We start from the raw sequence: 21,580 nt of genomic DNA on the forward strand, positions 1-21,580 counted from the left end.
TCTACAGATGATATTCTGAGTTTACTGTCTGCACAAGCATCCTTTTTGTATGTTTTATTTTTATTTATATATTTGCAAGCAGACAGACATGTACAAAGGTGTGGGGGGAGGGACATAGGCACACCAGGTCCTCTAGTCACTGCAAACAAACTCCAGATGCATCTGCCACCTTATGCATCTGGCTTTATGTGGGTACTAGGGAATTGAACCCAGGCTGTCAGGTTTTGCAAGCAAGCACCTTTAACCACTGAGCCATCTCTCTAGCACGTGAGTATCCTTACAGCAAAAGAAAAATGATCTATTTTTCTGTCTGGAGTTTAAGCCAGGACCCAACCTTGTTTTTAAGCTGCCATGTTCTTAGACTCCTTTGCTATTAAACAGCTCAGTCTTTCTCTTTCATGGTCTTTTAAGGCCACTTGTTTCATAGATTATCTCCCGATCTGGGCTTGTCTATGCTCTTTTTTTTGAATTTTTTTTTTTTAGAACGAGAGAATTGACACACCAGAGACTCAGCCACTGCAATCAAACTCCAGCGCTTGTGTCACCCACTGGGCATGTGCAACCTTGTGCTTGCTTCACCTTTGTCTGGCTTACGTGGGATCTGGCAGAGTCAACCCTGAGTTCTTAGGCTTCACGGGCATGCACCTTAAGCCGTCTTTCCAGCCCTCGTCTACGCTTACTTACTGAGCTAGCTGCACAATTCTAGGCAGGAAGGCAAAGCTGCGACACTGCGATCTTCTCCTTGGGAGGCACATGGCATGGATCTGACCCTTGACCTCTTGTTGGTCACTGTTGACTGTCTTATATAAAATGACTTTTTCCTGTCATCAGTGTTAATTGGGAGGTACTCAGTCTATGCAGTATTCAATTTTCATCATAAATTTGCCTACTAGTTTCACCAAATATTGAGGATTCTCACTTGAAACCATTATTGGTATAGTGGCTGCCAAATAGTAATTTTTTTTCTAACTCCATCCATGTGTTTAAGAACCTGGAATTTGATCCTGAGGAAACACTTTTACTTCTCCACTTTTTATTTACAACCCATTTTATCCTATGGGTGACAGTCAATAATCATATTTATTTATTTTGTTGTTCAAACTGTCTGAGTTTTGGGCACTGAGGGCCCCTGTACTTGAAGCTTATGTCCTATCACAGCCCATCAATGTCCGAGCCCATTCATATTTCCTGGCACAACTAGATGTTCCAGGCTCAGCCTGTATTTTTGGCTATCCATGCTCTGAAGTCAGTCAGTTCTCCAGTGAGCCCAAGATCTTTGCTTAGAAATTGGCAATCACAATTGCTTTTGGGAGAGACAACTCACGAATCTTTCCACTGAGCCACAGCCTTCTCCCTGTAGATGAGAAGCAATGTCTGAAGAGCTACAATCTGTAACTGCAAGTGGTACTGAATGTCTAATTATTTTTATTTTTTAGTAGTACTAAGGCTCAAGCCCACAGCCTTGCATATATGAGACAAATGCTTCTTTTTAAATACTTTGTGAGTTTTGTTCACTTTCCTACTGGGTATTTTCCTAACTTCCTCTCCCCCTCCCTCTCCCTCTCTCCCTCCCTCCCTCCCTCCCTCCCTCCCTCCCTCCCTCCCTCCCTCTCTCTCCCTCTCTCTCTCTCTCTCTCTCTCTCTCTCTCTCTGAACTTTGAAACAATCACAAATTTACATAAAGATTAAAAACAAAGTACAAGGAACTGACTTTCCTGAGCTATTTTAGAGTGAGCTGCTAGCTTAGCCACACCACTCCTCAATAGTTTGGTGGAATTTTCTCTAAAGACATCCTTTTACAAAATCACCTTTGTAACCACCAAAATCAGGAAATGTTCAAAAAACTGTCTTTACTGAAGCCAAAGCATTCAGCTCAGTCACAAGGTAAACGTGTGTGTTGTTCCTCCATACTTTAGTAAGAAAGCTCCTCATCCCTTGACTGAAGACTTCAGGAATGACCATTTGCTGACCAGGGTTCATGGAGGCCCATGCGTCCCGGGACTAAGTGCCGACGGAGGACTCCAGCAGGAACAGCACAGAGGCGGGGCATTCTTTACATGCCAGGAATGTGCCAGGCTTCTCGGCTGACTATCAGGGTGCTCTTTTCCCTGTGCATATACTATCTATAACTATTTAAGTATTTCACTCCTCAGTATACACACATATTCAATCATGTGCTTGTATCTGTGTGAGCTCAGAAAAATCCATCATATATTTGATTTCATTTTAAAACTAAACCCAGTTTTGTTTCACATTAATGATCTGGAATTTATTTGCTACTTATGGGTAGCGGCTGCTATACTGAATAGCAAAGCACTAAACAACTGAAAGGGAATGTGGTAAGATTTATCTCAGGTGTCAGCTCTCATTCTCCCTAATTTGGTGAGGCGACTGTTTTCAATGAGGCTTTTGGGTCATTGGTATCTGTGTGTACTTCCTTACTTCCTGACATAAGACATTCCAGAGTCATCACACATATTTCTCTTGTCCCCTGTTTTGGAACCAACCATTTCTCCATGGAGTTTACGTTTCTCATGGCACAAAGCTAGAGCATATAATATACACACAAACATAAATGCATTCTGTCTACTCCTGAGAATGTTATATCAAGAAATATAGCTTTCATAGCACAAAATATGGTTTACCTTTACTTTTAAGACAAAATGAAGTCAACTGCTCAGTCACACAGGTTACACTATCCCACTTAGAAGCCACAGCCAGCCAGTGTACAAGACAACAGAAGAGGATGTTCTACCACTCTGCTCTGATGTTTTCATGCAAATAAAGCATACAGTCCCTTCTCAAAGCCCATACAACGAAAGGCACTGAACAGCATTCATTTTTCGCAGCATGTGTTACAGGATCCAGACCCTTTGATAATATCATTTCTTATCTAATTAATTAATTTACTATTTATTTGTTTTAGTTCTTTGAGGTAGGGTCTCACTCTGGCCCAGGCTGACCTGAAATTCACTATGTAGTCTCAGGGTGGCCTCGAACTCACAGCAATCCTCCTACCTCTGCTTCCTAAGTGCTGGAATTAAAGGCGTGTACCACCACACCTGGCTTTGGTAATTTTTTTTAAATTTTATTTATTTATTTGAGAGACAGACACAAGACAGAGTGAGAGAGAATATGTAAATATGGGCCTCCAGGGTCTCCTGCCATTGCAAATGAACTCCAGACATATGCATCAATGTGTGCATCTGGCTTTATGTGGGTCTGGGGAACTGAACTAGGGCCATCAGGCTTTGCAAAGAAGTATCTTTAACCACTAAGCCATATCCCCAGCCTTGACACCATCTATTTAAGATGCTACTCAGTCAGTGACGTGGAACCTCAGTTGACAGGAAAGGCTCTGAAATGAGACAACTACAAGAGTCTAAAACAGAAAGAGAAGCAAGAAGCAGGGTGTGAAGGCAGAAGTGCAGAGGGTTACATGCTGCCTCTTCCTATGTCCCTATGGAGGAGATTTTCAGAAGGGGTGCTGCCAATTTTCTGTCTACCCAGATGGCATGCCTCTTTGAAAGTAGAAATTTTATTTGAGATGCACTTAAGGAAAATGCCACTAAACAAATGCATCACAACAAAGAGAGCTAAATTATAAATCCCTCCAAACTAGAACTGGATCATTCTATGTGCAGAGAACAGCATCAAGGCCAGGTGTGGTGGTACACGCCTTTAATCCCAACACTAGGAAGGCAGAAGTAGGAGGATCGCCGTGAGTTTGAGGTCATCCTGAGACTACATAGTGCATTCCAGGTCAGCCTGGGCCAAGTGAGACCCTACCTTGAACACCCCCCCCCAACAGAAAAAGAGAGAGAGAGAGAGAAAGAAAGAAGAGCATCAAGACCACACAATCACACAATCACTGTACTGCAACAAAGATATTTATGATGCAACCTACCATTTCAGACTTGAAGTAGCCAATTGCATTTTCGTCCAACTGAAAGTATCTTCTCTTCCAGTTTTTCATCTATGAGAGATGAACACAGAGGTAAGGCTTCTAAGGATGTTCGCTGTTAGTAAGCTCTGAACCCCACAACCTGAGGCCACCGTCAGCAGCGCGAGCACGAAGAGGCCTCACCACCCTCCCTCCGCGAGCTCGCACGCGGGGCGTCACCCTCTGCTAGCCAGGCCGTGCACACCCACACCCAGTTCGGCTTCTGGAGGTTGCTTTCAGATTTTATTAATGATTTTATGATATTTTATAGCTCTAATGTACAAAAGTTAAAAAAAAGATATTTCCTTTTCTCACCACTCACTGCCCATGCTCCACAAAGAGCAGGCACAGGAAACATGAAACCACACCGGGTTTCTTCAACTACTGAAATGTATGAATCCTTCCTCAAGATTTCATACATAATGGCAGGGCAACAAAATGAACATGAATTGTAAAGAAATATTTAATAAATTTCCATGTAGATACTTTTGTTCCTCAAGCAATTTGGTGAGTACACTAAAATATCTCTAAGTAACTATTTCAGACTTAGGAATAAAACAAAACAGGAAGGCCTGTCATCAGAAAAACCCTCCTTAGCACACAGACCTCTAATCTACCCCTGCTCTCCCTGGACCAGGCGTTCAACAGGCAGGAAGAACTTGCCCTGGCTGACCTAGGGAACAAAGTTTGCCATTCCACAAATAGAACTGCCAGGAGAGTTTGAATTATTACTTTATTCGAGACATTTTCTTCTTTTGTTTCCAAACATTAATGTTTATTTTCTTGTGAGATTATATAGATTTAGTACACCAGAATAATTCACATTTTAGAAAAGGGGCTTTAAAAAATCACTATCTTGCCATGCAGCCCAGGCTAGCCTGGAACTCTCTCCTTCTTCAGCCTCCAGGACACAGGACATGCACCAGCTACGCCTGGAGCAAGCACCTAACCCTGAGATGCTGGCAAACATGTGCTCCTGTGGAGATCTCCATTACGGAGCAGAGCTGTGTGGAATGGACCTGAACTCCCTGCTAACAGCTCTGGGAACCAGGTCTTGTGCCAAGGGCTTTAAACTCTCTCAGCTCTGTCTTTCAAAATGCCAAGACCATAGGTTTTATAAACTAGTTTTACTTAAAACTGCCTGCCTGAGCACACAGAGCCGTATGTGAAGATTAGCCTACTATCAGCAGCAAAGTGTCCCAAGCCCTGGGCTGCCACCTCCCTGTTAGGGCTTCTTTCCTGACCCATTCCTGAGGGTATGGGCATCAACAGAAAGACTTTCTGGAATAAACCTGACTTGTTAGAAAACCTTATTTAAAATGAAGGCCAGTGGATATTAAACCACCCAGCTTCCCAAAGACCAATAATCATACTGCGCAATAAACACAGAATACTCCCCACCTCTTTTTGACACCCAGCCAATAGGCAGGTGGCTCTCCACTTTGGGTTTTTCAGAAAATAAAAATAACTTGCATGTTAACGCACAAGTATAAACGAGTGCACCCTCTACACTGCTTCCCACACCATGTCAAGCTACTCACCACGGCTCCTTGCTTCACACAGTACCCAGCTTTGATCACCGCCCCATCCGCAGGAGGCTTAGGAGCAAAGTAGGGGAGACGGCCTTGAGGCCGGTTCAGATTGTTTCTGTCAACCGCTTCACTGCATTCATTTACTTCTTCTTTCTAAAATGAAACAAAGTTCATTATTTTCTTGCTTCAAAGTATACTTTCAAATTGCTATCTTCACAGAAAAAAATTTAAATGTCTCAGTTTCCCAAGTTAGGAGTTTTCTAATTAATCTGAGAGAGTTAATCGTAACTCTTCTGTCACTGAATCACAAATAGCTACTGTGGCTCTGCAAAAGTCCTGACTCTAGTGGTCTTTCTTGGGGAGGGAGGGGCTGTGTGCATAGGGCTGCAGGTGTGCAGACGCGCACACACGAGCAGAACATGGGTAGTCTTCCACTTTGTTTTCTTGAGACAAGTATCACTTGTTTTAAGACAAAGAACTGCTCAGTGTCACGGGTTTCTTTGTACCACCATTTTACAGACCCAAGCCCGGAGCCGCTGCGTTTCAGTCAGACTAGCTAACCAGCGAACCGCGGCAAGTCTCCTGTCTCCGCCCTGCACAGGACACAGCAGCTTTGATGTGGTGCGGGGAACTGAACTCAGATGCTCATGCTTGCTGTGCAAGCACTCTGACCCACTGAACCATTTCCCTAGCCCAGGGCTAACTTCTTATCTTGGAAGAATCTTAGTCATAGGAAACTACCAAAAAAATGCACTGGAGGTCCTGTGTACCCCTCACCAAATTCTCCCAACAATGAAATGGCATATTTATAGAGAACATCCCCAAACCGAGAAACTGACATCAGCACATCCTATAAGCTCAAGCATATTTCAACAGCTTTGTATGTATTCATTTGTCTACGGATGTTCACGCAGTCTGTTCTATGCAACGTGACCACATGTGCACATCATCTTTGCAACCTTCACCATAATTACGACAAATACTGCTTATTGCTACAAAGCTTAGCACTCCAGGGACCTAGTCAAATCCCTCCCTGTCTGGGATTCTGACATCCTGAGGACAGAAATGGCAGCATGCAGGAGGGAATCTCCTGAGGTCTGTCACTCAGCACAAGCCCTGGGGAGGCGTCTGGCGGCTCTGGTATGAGCGTTCACGCGTCATGCTGTGCTGCAGGTGTGCCAGCTGCCGGCACCGGCCTTAAAGGGCCCGTGAGGGATTCCCTGCTTCTGGCTATTAGGGACAAAGCAACCACGAACTTTCTTCAATAGTTTCTATGTAACACCATCTTCCCATTTCTGAGGGATAAATGCCTATGGCAGTAAACGCTGGGTGGGAGAGCAATGGCACGTTTGCTTTAATAAAGCTCTTTGTGAGGGGGACTGAACGATTTCACACCGTACCAGACCCCCTTTACCTCATCCTGGCTTTTTTTTTTTTTTTTTTTTTTTTGCATTGTCACCAATTTTCATCTTGAAGCATTCTATAAAGTGTGTGATCTCCCTGTGGCCTACAAGTTACTGAGCAGACATTTTTGTACATTACTATATCATTTTCCAAGTATACTCAATAGTGAATTAACTTCTGCTCTAAGATTTTTCAACTAATAATTCTACCTTGACAAGACTTTAAAATCATGCTGTATAGTATAATTTTAAAGTTCTATAAAGACACCTATACTTCTCAGTTCAAGACACAAGGGGAATGATGATATCAAACAGTGAACAATTACCTTAAAATTCTTAACCACTAATTTAATTTAAAAATTCATTCAACACAAGAAATTTAAGTTCATATAGAATTTTGAATTTCATTAAAAAGCATATAAGTTAAAAAAAAAGCATATAAGTTCTCTTAGGATATAATTGAATTAGAGTTCTAGTCCTCTGTTTAGTTCATTGGTTGTAAAAAATAAATGGATTTAAAATAATTATATCTTGCCATGGTTCGAATGTAAAATGTGGTTTGAATGTAAAATGAGCCCTACAGGCTTGTGTATTTAAAACAGTTAACGGCACTGCTCTGGAAGGTCGTGAAATCTTCAAGAGGCAGAGCCTTGCTGGAGGAAGTGGGTCACTGGAGTTGGGCCATAAGATGCTATGACATGCCCCACTTCCTGTCAGCCTTCTGCTTCCAGACTGTGCTGCAATAAGAGGCCAGCTTGAAGCCTCCCCTTGAAACTCTAAGCCAAAACAAATCCCTTTCCTTCCAGAAGCTGGTCAGGTATTTTTTTGCTGCAATGAGAAAGGAAGTGATATACAAGTATTCATACCTCTAACTCTACAATATTAGTTTCAGGAATTTATCTTGGTACAGACCTGTAATCTCAACTGCTGAAGGGACTGAGGCAAGTGGATCAAAAGCTCAAGTCTTGCCTGGGTTACAGAGTGAGTTCAAGGACAGGCTGAGCAACTTAGTATGCTGCTGTCTCAGACAAAAAAAAATATAAAAAGGCTAGGTTGTAGTTCCGTGGTACAGCACTTGCTTAGAATGCACAGGCCCTAGGTTTGATCTCCCAGTCCTTCAAAAGAAAAACTATGACTGTGCTTCTAAAAATGAAGATATAATAATGTTCATGATATTGTTTTAAAAGAAAAAGGGAATATAACTTTATTTGTTCAACATTAAGATTTGTAAATTACAGCAAATCTATGGCAAAACAAGTCTAAGGTCATTAAAAGTGATCTAGAGTAACTTTTCATTTGAGACAGGGTCTCAGGTATCCCAGGCTTGCCTCGAACTCACCATGTAGCCAAGGATAGCCTTCTAATCCTCCTGCCTCCACCTCCCAATTGCTGGAATTACAGGTATCAACCACCCTGCCCAGTTTATGTGGTCCTTGGGATGGAACTCAGAGCCTGTGCATTCTGGGCAAACACTCTACCAAAAGGGACATAGCTCCAGTTCTTGGAATAAATTTTGATGGGTAGAAAAATGTTCCTGATATAAGTGAAAAAAGCGCTGCTTACAAAGTCTAGCATACAACTACCATCATTCATTTCTAAGGAGAAAGTACACGAGAGCCTCAGAAATGTGAGAAGCATCTGGTACTTATAATCACACATGCTTCTGGAATAAGAAACCAAACATAAGCTTTTATAGTGACTGAGTATGGAACTGCTTCAGTAAAGATACACTGTTTTAACTTTGATCACAAGACAAAAATCAATACACAGAGCTGGAGAGATGGCTGAATGGTTAAGGCATTTGCCTACAAAGCCAAAGGACAAAGGTTCAATTCCCCAGGACCCATATAAGCCAGATGCACAAAGAGGCACAAGCGTCTGGAGTTTGCAGTGGCTGGAGGCCCTGGCATGCTTGCTCGCGCACTCTCTCTCTCTCTGTCTCCCCCCCCCCCTTTCTCAAATAGATAAATAAAAATAAAATATTTCTTAAAAATCAATATGCAATAATGAGACCCTCCACAACAGAATTAACTTGTTACCTGAGTTGGAGTAATGATGGGTACACCACCCACAATATCAGTTCTGTAAGACACTTGCTTCTTCCCACAGTCGCCTTGGCGATTTAGGTTGTCAGAATTAGGCTGTGAGTCTGACTGCTTTGGTACCTGCAATTTTCAGTACAAAGAATCATTTTGCAACCAGCATTATACCTAACTCCTTTCATCGCAGAATTTTCAAATGTTTGTACGTAGCTGACAAATACATAAATGATCTACAACGCTGTGTGTTTATACTTGAGCTCGCGTTGTTCTGTCCCAGCAGTTCTCTGTAACGAAGCCACCACTCTCTGAAGGTTTGCTTGTGGACGGACTACTGCACGCATGTCCTCCTGTCTCTTCCTGCCAACCCTATGAACAGAACTGCCTCTGGTTGAGAAGAGGCTCAGAGGCATCAGGGAACAAAGGTTCAAATCCCTACTGCACTACATTTTAATTGGTATGATTCTCCCTCAACTCCAACTACAATCCTATGTGTATTGAACACTCAGGAATGGATTCCAGCTCTTTACCACCACATTCCTTTTCTTCCCTTCCTACTCTTCATGCTGCAAGCTCTTGAAGACAGCGATCATGACACATCCATCTTTACTGGCTGAAGTATGTCTACTGCTGAACCCAGAATGAGTATTCCCATCATTCCTGACAGTGACATGACGAACAAATCCAAAATCATAAGAGAATAAAATTACTAATATATACCAAAAATCAAAATGTTCAAAATGACATAAAAGTTAGCATTAGAGATTTGAAAAAAGCAACTTGAGTGAGTAAATTATTGACAATCACTCACCAGTACAAACCAGTGATGATTGTGACAACAGAATCTCCAACACACATCTCACTAACGACAATCAAAGCATTAAGCATGTCACACGCATCTAACATATAATTCAACCTAACCAAATGCTGTCTAATTGAATTGAGGAACATGATCTTAGCCAATCATTAATTTTTGCCTATAGACTGCTAACTATGTGTTCTGTATTTGAATGATATGTACACATACATGTATGTATGATTTTTCCTTTTTCTTTTGTTTTTTCCTTTTCATTTTGAGACAAAGTCTCACCATGTAGCCTATGTTGGCTCAAAATTCACTATGTAGCCCAGGCTAGCTTCAAACTCACTCTTCCTGCCTCAGCATCTTGGTTGCTAAGATTACAGGTGTGCATGTCCATGCCCACCTGAATGCTAACTTTTTAAAGGCTAATCACAAAAGTAGTGGTAAGAAAACATTACTTTAAAATGACATCATTAGGGCTGGACAGATGGCTTAGAGGTTAAGGCACTTGCCTGTGAAGCCTAAGGACTAAAGTTTGATTCCCCAGTACCCATATAAGCCAGATGCACAAGGTGGCACATGTGCAGTAGCTAGAGGCCCTAGCGGGCCCATTCTCTCTCTTTCTCTACCTCTACCTTTTTCTCAAATAAATAAAAAATATTAAAAATTAAAAAGTTAGGGCTAGAGGGATGGCTTAGCAGTTAAAGTGTTTGCCTACAAAGCCAAAGGACCCAGGTTTGATTCCCCAGGACCCACATTAGCCAGATGCACAAAGGGGGCACACACATCTGGAGTTTGTTTGCAGTGGCTGGAGGCCCTGGCACACCCATCCTCTCTCCCTCCCTCTCTTTCTCTCCCCCCTTCTCTGTCAAGTAAGTAAAAATAATATATTTTTTAAAAATTTAAAAAAAGTTAAAAATGACGTCATTTGCCTATCTACCTAGCTAATCCTGTTCAGTGTTCATGTTAATACTGGCAGAACTAAAGGATACCACTCACATGGTATTGAAAGACCTACGGAGTGTGAGTGTGAACTGAGAGCACACCAAACAAGGGTGTGTTCTCAGCTGCTGGGTACAGGCTGTAGCTCAGAAACATCATTACTAACTGCAGACCCCGGAAATTCAGACTAAGTCTTTACAGAACAGCCCATCCACACGGCACTTTCAGGAGGAACAGATGGTTCCCAGGGAAGTTACTTCATAAACCATACTTCAGGAAACACTGCTCTAAAACCTGTACTCTCATTTTACATGATACTTCCACCAGACCTAGATAAAGGCAGGTATGTAATGCAGGTGAGGATCTACACAGAAACTTTCTGCCAGCATGAACTTTGTGAAAAGATGTGAGAAGATGCAGAGCTGGAGCCGATCTCAACCCACACACATTTACGAACAGAAACGTTATCTCTTAGGTAATGTTTAAGCTGCTTCTCTTCTCCTCCCACCCTGTCTCCCTTGCCATGCTGACCCCGGGCCCCTGGTAGGACCTTGTGGTGGTTTGATTCAGGTGTCCCCCATAAACTTAGGTGTACTAAATGCTAGGTTCCCAGCTGATGGAGATTTGGGAATTAACGCCTCCTGGAGGGAGTGTATTGTTGGGGGCGGGCTTATGGGCTTTATAGCCAGTGTCCTCTTGCCAGTGTTTGGCATGCTCTCCTGTTCCTGTTGTCCAACATTATGTTGGTCATGGGATGACGTCCACCCTCTGCTCATGCCATCGTTTTCCCCTGCCATCGTGAAGCTTCCCCTCAAGCCAGTAAGCCAAAATAAATCTCTTTTTCCCAGAAGCTGCTTTTGGTTGGGTGATTTCTACCAGCAATGCGAACCTGACTGCAACAGACCTTCTCCCTCTAATGCATGCTCCCACTACACGCTAGTCACACTGAAAGAGAAAGAGGGAAACAGGAAAAGAAGAGAAGGAAGTGGACACCGAATGCTTCTGGTATTCTAAAAGGCTTTCCATTTTGGAGAGCTTTTTAAACACTATAAAGTAACAGACAGAGTTTTACTTGTCAATGCAAATTACATCATACTCTACAGCAATGTGAAGAGGAAGCCTGGTGCACTTCCTAATGAGTGGCATCATATATTTGAATTATTATTATTATTTTTTACTTTATTTTATTTATTTGGTTTTTCAAGGTAGGGTTTCACTCCAGCTCAGGCTGACCTGGAATTCACTACGTCTATGTATTCTCAGGCTGGCCTCAAACTCATGGCTATCCTCCTACCTCTGCCTCTCGAGTGCTGGGATTAAAGGTGTGCACCACCACGCCCAGCTTATATATTTCCTTTATTACAGGGCATGCTGACACCCCCCCCACACACACCTACCTTCCCCCTGCAAAAACCTTTGCTCTTCCCATCAGAGCCCCATCTTACTTCCATGCCTTGTTTATTTTATTTTATTGACCCACTGATTTAAATTAGGACTGCTTATATTATCATGAGTGGAGGGGTTGAACTTCAACTGACAGTTAAACTACGGCCCTGTTACCTTATGGGGAATCGGAGAGAACAGTAAGAGTTTGAAACCACGGGGAAATCTATTCAGCTACTACATTAGGTGTGCTGCTCATAGGTGACCCACAGAAAAAGTAGGAGTTAATCTCTTTTCAAGAAGTTGAGAGTATAGCTACACAGGGGAATTCTGAAGGTATGTCTAAATTAAAACAAAATACTGCTACTCTTCCCATTTTTCTTCCAGAAACAAAGCATTTTAAAGACCCTTATCTGCAATTATCCCACTGTTTCTAGCCTACCTTACAATAAAATAAAAGCTCAATCTAGCATAAATTCCAACACTGAAGTCCAATAATTAACTTGAGTTGCATTTCATGGACTGGGAAGAGAGTTCAGTCAGTCAAGTGCTTGCTTTGCAAGCATGAGAACTATGAAAACGTATTTGGACTGGGAGAGGGGCCACACTCATAATTCAGGTTCTGGGCAGGAATAGGTCCCTTGGGCTCACTGGCCAAACTTTCAGGCCAATCAATGAGAGACCCTGTCTCAAAAAGACTGGATGATGCCTAGCAACACCAGAGGTTATCTTCTGGCCTCAACACACAACAAACATGCAACCCCCCCACCACCACACAAACAAAGCAGTTGCAGCTTACAATTAAATTTATCTAAATTTATTTCTTAAGAACAAACAAAATGCAAATAAAATAATCACAAATAAAGGTAACTCTAAAATTACACAAAACTCCAAATGAAAAGTGAGTCTAAATTCAGCCATGATGATACTCATTTTCATTACAACATGAACACATGCATGCACACCATGCCCCAAACTAGCCAATTGTTAATGAGAATCAGGAAAGTTTATTTGTCACTTTATGAGGCTGGAGAGATGCTCACTAATTAAAGAGGCTTGCTTGTAAAGCCTAATGGCCCAAGTTCAATTCCCCAGTACCCACATAAAGCCAGATGCACCAAATGGAGCAGGCATTTGGTGTTTGTTTGCAGTGGCTAGAAGCCAGGGCATGCCTACTCCTCCCATACTAATCCCCCCCATGTGTCTGTCTACTTGCAAATAAATAATTAGTTTTTAAAAAGTCAAGTCACTTCATAGAGCAGAGAGAACAAATGTCAGAAATCAAATATACTTGGGGTCTTTGACTATTATTGCTTTTCCTCATTTTTCCTATTTCATTTTTTTTAATGTAACTTTGTTTTTCATGAGGGATTCAAATGTATTCTTAGCAGACATTTGCATATGGCCCTTATAGGAAAATCTAATGGTAGGAAAAACAAAAGCAATTAAAATGCTACAAGTTTCTCTGAAGTTACAGGGAAGAGCAATACTCAGCTCATCACAAGTCACGATGAGCGAAAGGTGGCATCTGGCTCACCGTGAATAATGGAGAAGAAACGTTAATATTCAGGTCACCAAGAACAATGACTGCGCTTGAAAACAGGAACTTACACCTCAGCCAACCTCCCGGGCTGCTGGGTCTTTCTTGAGTGTTCTGTACCTGACCACCGGAAAGGAAGAGACCTGGCTAACACTGTAAGGCAGGCACATCGTCTTGTTAAACCAAAGTCCTATTTTCAGCTTACCCTTCTATTTGCTCTAGCTACCACTTAAAAATAAAAATGATAATATTCCACGGAGCCAGGCATGGTGGCGCACGCCTTTAATCCCAGCTCTCGCAAGGCAGAGGTGGCATTATCTCTGTGAGTTCCAGGCCAGCCTGAGACTACATAGTGAATTCCAGATTAGCCTGGGCTAGAGCAAGACCCTACCTCAAAACAAAACAAAACTCTACAGTACCTTATTGGTTTTTTTTTTTAATCAACTCATCTGTCAATGAACATTCATGTTGCTTCTACTATGAGCTATTGTGAGTAACGCTACTATGAACACGTGTGTATGCACAGATCACTGTGAGAGGCCATTTTCAATTCTTTTGGGTGGCATGAGGTAGGATTTCTGGATCATACAGTAATTCAGCTTTTTTGTTTTGTTTTTTGAGGTAGGATCTCACTCTAGCCCAGGCTGGCCTCAAACTCACAGCAATTCTCCTACCTTTCCCTCTAGAGTGCTAGGACAAAGGTGTGTGCCACCATGCCCAGCAAAATAATTTATTTATTTGCAAGCAGCAAGAGGGAGGGAGAAAGAGAATGTGTGTATGTGTGTGTGTATGTGTGTGTGTATGAAGCAGAGCCTCTAGCTGCTACAAACGAACTTCAGATGCATGTACCACTTTGTGCATCTGGTTTTTCATGGGTACTAGGGAATCAAACCCGGATCCTTAGGCTTTGCAGGCAAGTGCTTTAACCACTAAGCCATTTCTCCAACCCTTGTCTTTATAAAAAAATATATTTTGTTTCTTTATTTTTATTTTTTACTTTTTTTAGTTTTTAGAGGTAGGGTCTCACTCTAGTACAGGCTGACCTGGAATTCACTATGTAGTCTCAGGGTGGCCACCTACCTCTGCCTTCCAAGTGCTAGAATTAAAGGCATGAACCACTACATCCAGCTTTTTAATTTATTTATTTGATAGAATGAGCATACCAGGGCCTCTTGCCACTGCAAATCAACTCCAGATACATGTGACATTTTGTGCATCTGCTTTTATGTGGGTACAGGGGATCCAGATTTTGCAAACAAGTGTATTTAACTGTTGAGACATCTCTCCAGCGTCCTAGTACAAGCTCTTTTGCCACTGCGAACCAATGTCAGACTGCAACCAAACATCAGACTAGCTGGCTCGCCGGCTTTGGAGATTCATGTGCTGTTTTGTATCCAGTTTTGTGTGGGTGCTGGTGAACTGAACCCTGGTCAGCAGGCTTTGCAAGCAACAGCCTTTATTGCTGAGCCATATACCTAGTCCAGAGGTTAAACATTTTGACTATAATTTCTACTTATAACTCTTTAAGAGCTATTCACTGATAAGCATAGAAAGATCGGCAATGGCTAGAGATGGCTTAGCAATTAAGGTGCTTGCCTGTGAAGACTAAGAATCCAGGTTCGACTCCCCAGAACCCACATAAGCCAGACACACAAGATCATGATACACACAAGGTGGCACACGCATCTGGAGTTTGACTGCAGCGGCTAGAAGCCCTGGAGTGCCAATTCTTTCACTCATTAAAAAAAAATCTTGTGGGATGGTTTTGGTTACAACTTCAAAAGGCTAGTTTTTAGAATGAAATCTAAGATTGATTTTTAAATTAAAATCTGGGTGAAAAAAAAAAAGACTCTAGCACAGAAAGACAGTACACTAAAATGCTAAGCTACTATGACTAGGAACCAGTTCTCTTACCCATTACCTCTAATCACCATGATGAAACCATACACTCCCAAATTCTGATTCTGAATTTCTAAAAATTTAAAGTTTGTATGTCACATAGTACTCAGGAGACACCTAACTAATATAGATGACCAAAACGTCCTTTGGGATGATTCCACAGAAGGCAGACTACACTTGCATCAAGCTGGTGAACTAATTATTCAATGAACCTACTTTAAATTAGCCAGTGCCTCAGGAGATCAGAGATGCCACACCCTAATACACTTAAATGCATAAAATACATATGAAATCAAACTAATTAGATTTTCATAAAACTAAAGTTAACGAAATAGCTCTTATTACAGCATGGGACATTCTGTCATTGACTTCGGATTAGTTATCAGTTCCACGTTCACTTCAATGAAATTTTTTTTGTTTTCTGGTTGTTTTTTTTTTTTTTTTTGAGGCAGGGTCTCACTCTAGTACAGGCTGACCTGGAATTCACTATGTAGTCTCAGGGCAGCCATGAACTCACAGCGATCCTCCTACCTCTGCCTTCTAAGTGCTGGGATTGAAAGTGTGCACCACCACGCCTGGCCACTTCAATGAAATTTTAGTCACCTTATTTGATGAGCCAAAGCTTTCTGTGTCTTGCATGTGCTTATGCCTTCTAAATATGAATTATAGAAATATGAAAATAATTGAAATAATGTATCTTGAAAATCAAAATTCTCAGCCTGTAAAATAAAGCTTCAAGATCCCAAGAGCCAATCAAAAGTCTATGCCTTAAACATTACCCAACTGCTAACCCTATTTCTGAAGTCTGACAGTGTAGGAATAAGATTGTTCTATCCCAGGAATAAATTAGACATACAATTCCAGACCCCCCAAAACTGTAAAAAGATGAAACCATTCACTTGTCTTTCAGCACTGAGAAACCAGTTATGCTTACTATAAATTGTGAAAGATGAATTCAGTAAAGTACTACAGATTGTCTTTCTAAAGTTTTCCAAATAGGGAATATTTATTATGAGTTCAAAACGATCAACTAAACCTTTTAACAATACACACTTCTGAATCAGTTCAAAATATTGCTTTCCTGCAACTGCACAAGTCCCAAAATAACTTCTGCTTCGTGCACAGATCAGATGCGGTATGTGGGCGTGCACTGTCATGTTAACAAACTGCTCTGGTGCAAGACAAAACTTCAGCCACCTTGAAGAACAGCTTTAACCACATTAACTCCGTATCGTGCTGTGGCATAAGCATGAAACCATCCAGAGTAGCCAGTCCATGGAGACTTTGGAGCACTTGTTCTGCGGCAATAAGAAGCGTAGGATCAGTGAGCGGCTACAAGTCAGTGAGAACACAGCAGCTACAAAACCCACGCGGGAAGAGCCTTCCTGCGCAGCCAGCCACATTCTCCTGAGTGTGAAGGAGGTAAGGGAGGGCCAGGCTCAGTCAGGGAGGACGACATCCAGCCACCTGGTTGGCTGTGAAGACAGACACTAGGAAGAGGATCTCTGGTCACTGTGCTCCGTATCTCAGGCTCCAGACCCTTAGGCTGGCCTGGGCTCCCAGCTCTGAAAACTGGACCTTCCTACCTCACATCACCAGTGAGTTTCAGGAAAGGCTGCAGTTCAAAGCCTGACACTATGTAAATAATAAGTACTTTGGGTCATTAGAAAATGAGACAGAAGAAAAGGGTTCAAAGCCTCAGGAGGAAAGACTAGGATAGAAAGCTCTAGAAGAAAAGGAGAAAACAGTGGGTCAAAAAAGAAGTTTATGGTACCTAAAAGGCAGACCAAATGGCTGAACCTTCACTAGACCCTTACAGGAAACACCTGAACCACAAGCCACTGGAGAGGGTAGGATCAAGTCTAACCTAAACCTTCTACATCTTCCCTCCCTCCCTCTCCCCCTCTCCCCTCTCTAACTCTTGTATATTAGTTATGTTTTTCCTCAATTTCTTAGTGGGCACCGACCTGTAACCCCCACTACCAGCTTGGGGCTACCATCCACAATGAGCTTTTGATCAGAGAAACCTACAAGGTTTCCCAAAACAATGACAGACTTCTGTCAGAATACTTGATGACCCACCAAAGGTCAGTGGTAAGACCCTATTGCTGAAGACTCCATATGCAGCTGACATGTAAAATGGAACGGTATGGCTGGAAGCCAGGAGAGAGTCAGTCCCCAGACAGTCAGTGTGTCTAGTGCCAGAAGGTGCTACATGGGCGACTGGGGGAAAATGACCAGTATCTGTCCAAGCAACTCATGGTCTAACCTACTTAGCAACAAATAACCTGATGTGATGCCCACACAAGTGCAATAGTGGCACACAGCCATGGTGGGGAACCAACTGCTCTTGATTTGGCTAACTGATCCCCTCAGTGGTACGAGACCCATAGCTGGAGCTGGGAAACAAGTCAGAATCCTATCCAAACATAAACCCTCTCTCCAATATCAAGCTACCATCAATCATGGGGTACAAGAGGGCCTACACCTATTAAACTCTCTATCAAAAAAGTAAGTGTTATCTCAATTTTCCGGGTGCTAACTTACTCTCCTCCGGAGAATCTTCTTCTCTTTTTCAGATAGATGCAGATCCTAAGGAGAGAGCTGCCCCAACATATCTCAAAAGGGGCCCGACTGAAACTAAGGATAACTGGCGAAACAAGCAAGGGTGCTGTTTTCCTGATGAACTGGATACCAGCACAAAGGGGAAGGAGACCAACACAGAGAAAAATCAACTCCTACCAAATCAGAGAGCCAGAGCCTCAGAGGCCCCCAACACCTCAGCACTGAAGCAGACCAAAAATGAACCCAACATGGCTCAGGGAAATTTTGCGGAAGAGGGGGCGGAAAGAATGTCAGAGTCACATGTTGGGTCATGATATGCAGACATTTATCTTACCCATAACTGTGGGCTAACTCCACAATGCACGACCCATTTACATCAACAAGGAGGGTCCATTGGGAGGGGGTAGATCATGGATGAGCCTAAACAATGGTACCAAACTGCCTGTATTTGCTGAAAAGAAAACTAATAAATTAAATTAAAAAAAAAAAAAGACGACGTTTAGAGACTCAGACAAACCCCAGGGCCACAGCTCTTCAGACTCAAGTCCCGGTCCTTCGCCTCCCTCGTCCTGCACCCACTGTCACCACCTGCCTTAACTCACAGGGGTCATGCTCACCCCCTACATCACAAGTATTGTTCTTAAAGCCTTCCAGGTAACTCAGCAGGCTACATACATCTTTCTCTAGAAAGACTCCTGTGAGCAGTGTTAACCTGAGTACTCATTAAGTATACTGAGTGAATAGGCATTCATTCATTCACTGGCTGAAGAACAGGTTGAGTCACCATGTCCAAGAAAATATTTGCAGTCAGAACATCTGTCTTTGAAAACAAATCTTGGGTTCGCAACCTGTGGACATTAGTAAACACATTTACAAAATTTAAAGATTATCTATATTGAAAATTTTTAAATACTTACTGTAATTTTTATAGCTTTGTTTAAGACGTTTACCCATTCCACTAGGTCTTGCTGATCATTGGCTTGAAGGAAGTATTTCCTCATTCCTGCATTCATAACTGTTGGGGAAAATGCATAGATATTGGACCTGTCCCTGTATGCATGTTTGCAGCAGATATAGTCTGGATTCAACCCTTAGACTTTTAAATTTGACAAATACATTGGACTATATAACATACTGCTTTTGTCATTTAATTATATAAATAAAATTTTGGGGTGTATGTGTTGGAATGTGATGTAAGCACATTTGGGTGTAACCCATGTGGAGGACAAAAATGGGCAGTTGTCCTCCTCCACAGCTCTCCCCCCTTACTTCATCAATGGACACCGCCGTCCGCCCCCACGGCTCTCCCACCGTACTTCATCAAGTGGACACCACCGTCCTCCTCTATTGCTCTTGTATTAATTCCTTGAGACAGGGTCTCACTGAACCCAGAGTTCTCTGTTTTCCGGGTAGACTAGCTGACCAGCGAGGCCCGGCAGTCCTCCTTTTCCACCCCTCTAACCCTTACCCCACACATCTCTCTGTCACACACACACAAGCGCAATGCTGGTGTTCTAGGCATGTGTGGCCTCTGCTTGGCTTTTATTAACATTGGTGCCAGGGATCAAACTCATGTCCTCATGCTTGTGAACCAATCACTCTGACCCCCTGAGTCATCTCCCTAGCCAAGGTAAGATGTTTTTATGGCCATATTTTTCATTAAGTGCACATACGACTATATAGAAAGTCAATCTACTAATGATGTAACCTTTGACATACTTTGGCTACAAATTTGGAAAATAAAGAAAAAAAATAACACAATGAAACATCATACATACATCATTCTTTATGCTTTTTTTCTTTTTAAAGGTAGGGATTCACTCCAGCCCAGGCTGACTTTGAACCCTCTTAACTCAGCCTTCCAATTGCTGGAATTTTAGGTGTGTGCTACCACATAGGGATTTATACTTAACCTTTCTATGGGATGATCTTCTTGACATAAACAGACCAAGGCATAGAATTAACATTCAAGATTTTTATAAGGATGAGCAAATTGTCTTCCCATTTACACCTTCCCAACTATATACAGAAAGGCCTCTTTAATATCCCTAACCAGTATTGTTATTAGCACCTGCACCTGCTATAAACCTTGTTTTCAGCCCCAAAGTTCTGTGGCACTGGGGCCAGGACTCAGACTTTATTTCCTAGGTTTGGTGCCAACTGGAGTCATTCTCTGCCAGTGGAAAGTGCTGGTGGAAGCCTGGAAGGTAAGAGTGAGGAAGAGGAGAGAAGACTGGCTGCCTCATTCCTGTTGCCTTCCCTGTACTAGCAGCAGCCCACGACTAGCTACCTCAAGACTCCCGATGCTCCAGTGCCAGCCCTGCAGACACCAGGCTGCTAGTCCACAGTCTCTAATCTCTGAGTTACTTGGTGCTCATGTGGACCAACAATTCCCTGGGACTGAAAAGCTCGTGCAATGTTTTCTTCCCAGGACCCTGACTGATATATAATGTTCTGATTAGCGGCCTAATTAGTTGCTAATTAGTGGATAATAACACCATGTTTAAATTGGAATTTCTTTCAGTTGTGCAACAAGTAAGCTCTGTATGTTTATGTCATCTCTATTTATTTTGGGAGCTTTATACATGTTCTTTGTCCATTTTTCTTGACTTGTTCATCTGTCGCTATTAAATCTACGTATTCTTCTAGTCTCTTAGGACTTTGCCCATGGCATCTTCCTTGAAACAAATAATCTATCAGTTTTTTCGTCTAATTTCTCCATATTTCATATACTTTGAAAGTAACTTAAGATTATAAACATCTTTACCTAGTCTTTATAAGTTTTTTTTTTTTTAATTTAAAACTTTAATACATTTGAAGCTTTCTATGCAATTTTAGGGACTGGGACTACCTGCTTTTCAAAGCAAAGCACACCTGCATAGACAGTGGCTTACAAGCTACCACAGTTTGCTCTTGAGCAATACTTATTTTCTATATATTATGCATATGTATTTCTTTAAAAAATGTTATTATAGGACCCACAGCCTCTGAATACTGAATACTGTTGGAACTGGTCAAATATAAAAATAACTTCCAAAAGTCTCTATAAAACATTGAATAATTAATGTACCAGCCCCATGCTGAACATGACTAAGATGAGGGGGAAATGAAAACCCTCAAGACAAAAAAAGGTATTTCTCAAACACGTATGATTTCGAAATTGGGAGCGAGCCCCAGGTTCTCTAAACCAGAGCTACCTGGATTGAGGAGGGCACCAGAGCACACATCTACGCCCACAGCCCACAAAAGATCATCTAGAAAGTCAAGAACTGGAGCACACCGTGAATTATTCTCTCCTATCTTCATATGTGTGTATGCATATGCATGTGTATGTATGTATATATATGTATATGTGTGTATGTATGTATAGAACAAAAAACCTGACTTTTGCCTGATTTTTTCTCTAGCCTTCCAGAGTTGCCTTCAGTTCTCCACACTCTCTGCCCGTGAGGGCCTCCGATTTCTTCTCCCTTATGGCAAAAGGTGGTCCAGATGCTAATTGGCCATCAATGCAAGAGCCTCCTTATCCCCT

At 42.1% G+C, this 21,580-nt stretch overlaps 1 protein-coding gene across 7 annotated transcripts in view; it reads right to left on the reverse strand.

Annotated features, from left to right (window-relative positions):
- Plekha1 (pleckstrin homology domain containing A1) overlaps positions 1-21,580 on the reverse strand; it is a 51,717-nt gene that overhangs the window by 9,490 nt on the left and 20,647 nt on the right. For all 7 annotated transcript variants that reach the window (XM_045151115.1, XM_045151129.1, XM_045151125.1 and 4 more), the window contains 4 exons: positions 18,966-19,063; positions 8,918-9,043; positions 5,485-5,628; positions 3,908-3,976 (listed from right to left, as the gene is read on the reverse strand). In XM_045151115.1, the coding sequence (XP_045007050.1) occupies positions 3,908-3,976; positions 5,485-5,628; positions 8,918-9,043; positions 18,966-19,063 (437 nt within the window). The remainder of the gene's footprint in view (positions 1-3,907; positions 3,977-5,484; positions 5,629-8,917; positions 9,044-18,965; positions 19,064-21,580) is intronic.

This window comes from Jaculus jaculus, chromosome 1, assembly GCF_020740685.1.
Source record: "Jaculus jaculus isolate mJacJac1 chromosome 1, mJacJac1.mat.Y.cur, whole genome shotgun sequence".
NCBI lineage: Eukaryota > Metazoa > Chordata > Mammalia > Rodentia > Dipodidae > Jaculus > Jaculus jaculus.